This window comes from Candoia aspera, chromosome 8 (assembly GCF_035149785.1).
Source record: "Candoia aspera isolate rCanAsp1 chromosome 8, rCanAsp1.hap2, whole genome shotgun sequence".
In the NCBI taxonomy this organism is placed as follows: domain Eukaryota; kingdom Metazoa; phylum Chordata; class Lepidosauria; order Squamata; family Boidae; genus Candoia; species Candoia aspera.
In genome coordinates, this window is record NC_086160.1 from 70,397,634 (window position 1) to 70,404,355 (window position 6,722).

A 6,722-nucleotide genomic window follows, 5' to 3' on the forward strand; every position below is an offset into this window, starting at 1 on the left:
TACCATTGTTTTAATATTTCCATTCTTTTATGGAATGCATCTGAGTACTGATGGTTAGATATGAGAATCAAGTTCCTTAGCCATGGGTAATTAAAATGTTGTTTACTCAGTCTGTTAAGTTTGTGTTGACTGGATAGAGAGATAAAAATGCCATCCAGTTAGCATCTAAAAAATTCTCACATCTGCACACAGATTTTCTTTCCTTGTCAAAGCTTTGCCAATTTTTTTACTGATGATTCCAAATACCAGGTCTTCTTAAAGGAGATTCAGCTGCTCTGCTGTAGCTGAATGACAAATGAGCTTGTCGAAGAGGTATTCCCCTATGCCATTCTGGGGCAGGCCCAGGTGCTTCAGGTTGGTGAGATGGTCCCCTAGCCACCTGATGGTCTTCACTTGTTCCTCAAGGTATTCAGACTCCAAGAAGGCACAGAGCTTCTGAGGAGGGGGAGCAGGGAGGAAAGAAGGGTAAATATTTGTGATTACCAAAATCTGAGCTGCCTTTGCAGATCATCAAGATAAATTGATATCTCCATTTCTGGATCAACTATTAGGATTTATTGAGGGAACTAGATTGAGAATTGGGTATAGCTCAGATACTCTGATCATCTTCCTAAATCAACATCAAAGTTGAAAGTAAAGCCCTGCAACTCTTTTTTCATATAGGCAGTATTTAAATAACATGTTTTTTCAGGCCCCTTGGCTGTAAAATATATAAAAAATAACAATCTTAGTTGAGTTTCGCAACTCACAGCTCCATAAATAAAGCACTTTATGGTTTGCATACATGGACCAGCTATAATCTACGTGGTCTTGAAGATTTCTTGCAGATTCTATAACATAAAGAAGGAGACCAGACTCCAAGCATATGTACCACTGTTTCCTCACACACCTCAAGTTCTCATACTTAAGCTTTTAAACTTCATATTTGAAAACTCATGCCAAAGAGAAATTGTAATCCTTGTTCTTGGGCTTAATTTTTTACACCAATTGTCCATAATCTCTTGCATCCAACATGGATCCTACTGTAAGTTTTGAAATTATTTATAGTTAGGGTTACTCTGTATTTTTTTCACTTTACCTCCATAACTGCAGCCTTCTCATCTCTTGCCTTTTGGGATTTTAGGACAAAGAAACGACTGCTCTTACCTGCTTAAAACTTCCCTGCCTTTTTTTTTTTTTAAATCCATCACTTCCTCAGGTTCTTCCAGGGCTGATGTTTGGAAGAGAGAAGTCCACTTGTGCTCCTTTGTGTAATATAGTGCAAATAAGAATAGTTGGATCACTTATTTCCCAAAGCTATTCTCAACACTGTAGATCAGAGCTGCAAAATAGGCAGCTCAGTGGTGGCACGGAGTCATCAACATCAATTTCGCAGTTCCTAGAGGTGCTGACCTCTGACCCCATTTCTGTACTTTTTGAAGTTTAAGGGCTAGAGGGCAAAATAACTGACTTAAGACTTGCAGTAACCCAAGGCATCTGTTTAACCCCTTAAAACCTCCAAAGATAAAGTCCAACCTCCACTTTTGGAGTGCCGCTTTTGACCAGTAAATTAAGTCTAGTACTGGTACTGGTACAAAACCGCCAGTCCTGTTGTAAATGAAGCATCACTTCATCATTTCAGCATTGCTAAAAATGTGGGCTAGAGGAAGTCTGAGCAAGGGAATCTTGCTTGGATGTAGCCTCAGTTCTTTTGGCTTCCTAATCCTAGAAGGTAGCATTCAGAAACTCCTACTGTAAAGACTCACATGGGGATCCCCTTTCTCCATTGCCAGTTTGTGGAGTTGCAACAGGGATTGGTTCACTTCCTTTTCCAGCTGTAGGGCTTTCTGTAGGACCTCCAAGCTATTTCCCCACTCATCTTGCTCTGGCTTCTGCAGATAACCATGCCTCAAGATAGCTTTTAAACACAGAACTTAAACCTTTCAGACACCATTTGGCTTTCTATCCACATCCTCTCAACCCAGAAAATGAGTTGAAGAGCAAAGAGCATAGCTTGTTCAGTCTCAGAAATCATTAACCAAACAGTATTGAAAAGCACAGGACCATATAGAAATACAATTAAACTTATAGTCAATAAAGTCATCCACTGTTGGCTAGATCACACAGTATGCTAAATTATGGGTTACTTTAACCACAGCTTGCTGAACAAGCCGTAGTCTAGGTACGCACTAGGTGGGTTGTGGTTTACAAATCACAATTTCTAGCTTTCCATATATTGTTCATCCAGCATTAGGCAACCTTCTGGTTTGGAAGCTTTTTGCATCCTTCTCCAAGTGCAACTGGGAGTAGGATTTGAACTAGAAAACAGCACAAAACCCATAATATGCTCTAAAGCAAATTTAACTTTTTTTTTAAAAAAAGAAAGAATACACCTAATCTCCCTTCCATAAAATATTAGTTGTGCTCAAAGGATGGGACCCACTTGGAATCAGAGGCCCACCATTGTGTCCTTCTTCTCTAGCAGGCATTACACAATGGTCCTCTCTACCAAACGTTTGCCCCCACCTATGCTAAGCCAAACTGTTGCATCTAAGCAGGATACACGAACCAAGGACTCACAGTTCTTCACCATCCACAACCCTGAACTACACTTTTCTTGTAGCAACCTATCATCACCTTGATGTCCTGTAGGACCACTTGACCTCCCCTTTTCTTCTGGTATTTTAAAAACTTCTCTGCTTGCTCCCAGGCGTTCTGTGATTGTTTTCTCAGGAACTCAGCAACGTGGCACAGGGCTACATCATCACGATCAAAATGGCAAGCCTACCAGAAGGGGGAAAAATACCATCTGCTATTGTTAGAGGAACATGAGTGTCTGGAGCCAGCAGTTTTTGATAGCAAGGTTCTATCAAAGGTTTAAATAGCTAAATTCAGTTCCACTCCTGCCCTCAGTCTTGAGCAGACCAAGAATATTTTTACCTTGTGAACCAGACCTTCTCTTCCTTTCCAGCATTTGAAACACTGAGCTGTATACTTGCTTTTAGCAAGAGCAAACTTCAAGATACCTTCAAGCTGAGCCCAGCCTGTAGCTGAGACACATCCATGCAGTTCTCTGGGTGGTGTTATGGAGATTTACTATTGCCTTTTTCTGGAATGTTCTTGACTTCCCCATGTAGCCTAGGTAAAGGTAAAGGTTTCCCTTGACGTAAAGTCCAGTCGAGTCCGACTCTAGGGGGCGGTGCTCATCTCCGTTTCAAAGCCTTGGAGCCGGCGTTGTCCATAGGACACTTCCGGGTCATGTGGCCAGCATGACTCACGGAACGCCGTTACCTTCCTGCCGAAGCGGTACCAATTAATCTACTCACATTTGCATGTTTTTGAACTGCTTGGTGTGCAGAAGCTGGGACGAGCAACGGGAGCTCACCCCACCGCGCGGTTTCGAACCGCCGACCTTCCGATCGACAGCTCAGCGGTTTAACCCGCAGCGCCACCGCGTCCCACACATGTAGCCTACAGCCCTGGAAATCCCTTGTAGTTTTCTATCCAAGTATTAACCAAGCTTAACTCTGCTTAGTCTCCAAGCTTGAACAAGAGAAGCTAAAATTTGCTGAAACCTTTAATAAGTGTCTTGTTAGAGATGAAGTAAAGGCCGCATTAGACTTTCAGAGTTCAAGCACATGGTAGACCTTTGGCCAGTTGGAAGGCCTACCGGCTCCCATCGCAATCCTCAGGAAGGCATTAAACTGAGCGTTCCAAAGAGAAACATGAGATCAACAGCACAGACCCTGTTTGTGACGAATCCCCATTCTTTTCATGGGGAGAGTCAGCTGTTTTATCAGTGGGAAAGTTAAGAGTGAGCATTTCCCAATCTTGGCAGTAAAGGCAATGCATTTGAACTTCATTGAAAGCATGGTCTGTAACAAAGCGTCCATTTCCTTGTAGTAAAACTAAGGTGGTTCTGCTTTGTCCTCTCTTCTAGTTGTCAAACATGACTCAGTTCAGGCTATTTTTTTCTGGGTAGGTAGGTGCATGTTGCAACTACCCATCTCATAGTGCCTCTAATATTTATGGGGGACCAGCCTTTCCTTAGACAAAAATGTTTGCAGCTGGTGTTTCGTAGCATACTAGCTTTCTATTTGAGTAGAGGCAGTTTGGTGTAGTGGTTAAGGCACCAGGCTAGAAACTGGGAGACGGTGAGTTCTAGTCCTGCCTTACACACACAGCCAGCTGGGTGAACATGGACCAGTCCCTCCTTCTCAATCCTAGGAAGGAGGCAAGGGTAAACTACTCTCAAAAACATTGCCAGGAAAACTGCAGAGGCTTGAAGGGACACACATACTAAAAGCTTTCTATTTAATTTTGAGAATATGTAGAAATATAAGGGCAAATGGAGCATGGAAATGATAAGCACCAAGGGGACCATTTAGGAGATCAAGGTTGTAAAGTAATATATATTACTTTACAACCTTGATCTCCTAAATGGCCCCCTTGGTGCTTATATATATATATATATAGTGAAAGGGTAGAGCAGGTTTCCTGTTCTAACCCAAAAGGCGTTTTTTTTCTTGCAAGGAAATGCAAGCCAAAATAATTCTGTCTGTGACTTCTACAGAGAATAATTTATTTAGCATCCTCTGAATTGTCCAAAGGTTCAGGTTTTCACTGAGCCTCTGGAGCGTTTACTTCTAACGTAATCTATATAACAGCAACTATTTTATTATCCAAGATCCTGCTCATTAGTGGCATTTTATACCATTCTTATTAAACCCTATTTGGGTCAAGCAGTATTCTGTACCTACTCCAGATTGCAGCTCACTTTTATAGCAGGCATACAAGCTTGCATAAGCAGCATGCAAATTTTAGTTCCTAACTAAAGAAGTAGCAGAACTGAAAAGAAAACCCTTACCATAGACTGGTATGTATAACTAGTATGCAGCTCCAGGTTTACCAATGGATTTATGGCAGCCTCACACTCAGCATGGAAGTTCTGACATACTTGAGAAGCCATGTTGTTCTCCAAGTAAGGATCACCTGAAGAGCTCACAGAACACAATCGCAGCTTGAGAGAAGCTGGTGGCTGCTCCAGAGTTAATATATTTCAGGGAGGAAATAGATATGTGATCAGGAAGAGGATTACCTAATGGCTGTTATCTTCCTTACCAACCCACCAGCCAGCTTTGTGGACAAGAACAACATCGCTGTTGGGAATTTCTTGTAGGAGGGAGCCAAGCTTGAGTTCAGTGGGAAAACTACCCCAAAATACAATTCCATTCATTTCAGGAGATTATTTAAATATGAATGCATAATCTTAGAATTCCATTCTTGCCTTTGTACTTTTAAAATTATTTTCTTGCCTATGATAAGAGCAAGATGGATGGATGATATTCTAGAGGTGATGGATTCGTCCCTGGGGGAGCTGGGGGTGTTGACGACCGACAGGAAGCTCCGGTGTGGGCTGGTCCATGAAGTCACGAAGAGTCGGAAGCGACTGAACAAATCAACAACAAATGCTTTCATGGACATTAAAAAGAGGCCAACATACAAAATGTGACTTTTCAAAAGAGTGGCTTAGTGCCTGTATTCATGCTGCATGAGTAACTAGCTGTACTTATCTAGTTATGTATCCCTAGGACAGTCAGCTTCCTGTTAATGTTACTAGTGTAGTTTGCTTGCATCTGTTCTACTTTTAATATTATTTTAATAGAAATCTTTATCACAATTTGGTAAATTGTCCGGGACCATTAGGGAGTGCGCAATGTGTACATTTTCCATATAAAAGAAAAGCCAGGTCTGTTATAAACCTAGTGGTCAGATTGGCACAATATGATATCCTTGATTAGTTTTAATGTTAGATTTTGTGTTTGACAGTGTGTATGTGAACTGTGGTCTTTCAGTTAGTTGATGGATCTGTGTATTGTAGAAAGTTACAAAATGGGTTAATCCAGTAACGAGGTTAAACATACTGTTTAATCAAAACCTGTGTATTTCACTGTAATCTTAGGTGGGTCTCTTCTAAACTAAGTCCTATTGATCCAGTTGGGCTGATTCTGAGCTCATACAATCTAAATATTAGGCCCGGAACTATTAAATCTTTAATAACTTCAGTGTATTAGCCTTATACTAGTTTGATGCTCCTCAGATATCTTGAATTACAGCTGCTATCATGCTGTAACCAGACTGGTCAGGAATGATAGGGGATATATAGGGGATAGTCATTGTTGAAATGAGTGGCAATATCAATTCATTTAATAAATATGGTTCAAAGCCCTTGAGCAACATAATTGTAGGAGAACTGTGGCACATTTTCCATTTCTTATATATGTTTTTGAATACTAAAGAGCTGTGCTTCCAAATTCTAAGCATAAATAATCCCCTTTTCTGTAAGTTTGATGGAATGTTATCTCCAGGGACAACTGCTGACATGTTACAAGCTATTCTCTCCTATTTTAATCAACAGCTTATCTTTCATTTTCCAATATGGTGGAATTAAGCACCTTGCTGAAAAATTAATTTGTTTTCTGCCATGTTCCAAAATCTTCCACGTATTCTGGTAGCACTTGTATAATATAATTCTATAATATTTGCTCAGAAATAAATGCCATTGAATTCAGCAGGGGTAATTCCTGAATACATAATAGCATCGTTAGGTTATAATGGAATTGAGTAGCCAATTCCATAATCTTATCAATCTGTTTTTACTCCTTGTATAAAAATATATCCATTTATGAACTCTGTCAAGTCTATGCCACACATGCCATGCACACAGCTGGATTAATTCACTA

At 40.6% G+C, this 6,722-nt stretch overlaps 1 protein-coding gene across 1 annotated transcript; it reads right to left on the reverse strand.

Annotated features, from left to right (window-relative positions):
- Positions 1–255: 255 nt before the first annotated feature.
- LOC134502406 (ferritin heavy chain A-like) lies at positions 256–4,948 on the reverse strand. The gene is made up of 4 exons (XM_063310744.1): positions 4,847–4,948; positions 2,617–2,763; positions 1,746–1,871; positions 256–432 (listed from the first exon to the last, which is right to left on the reverse strand). The coding sequence occupies exons 1-4, from the start codon at positions 4,946–4,948 to the stop codon at positions 256–258; spliced, it is 552 nt and encodes a 183-aa protein (XP_063166814.1).
- Positions 4,949–6,722: the final 1,774 nt, after the last annotated feature.

What these genes read in the sequence shown, in the direction of transcription:
- LOC134502406 (XM_063310744.1), bottom strand. Translation starts at nt 4,948, where the DNA reads ATGGCTTCTCAAGTATGTCAGAACTTCCATGCTGAGTGTGAGGCTGCC. An exon ending in GTTATACATACCAGTCTATG is followed by an intron (nt 2,764 to 4,846) that starts GTAAGGGTTTTC and finishes CCCTTCTGGTAG; the next exon opens with GCTTGCCATTTTGATCGTGA. An exon ending in TGGTCCTACAGGACATCAAG is followed by an intron (nt 1,872 to 2,616) that starts GTGATGATAGGT and finishes GGTTATCTGCAG; the next exon opens with AAGCCAGAGCAAGATGAGTG.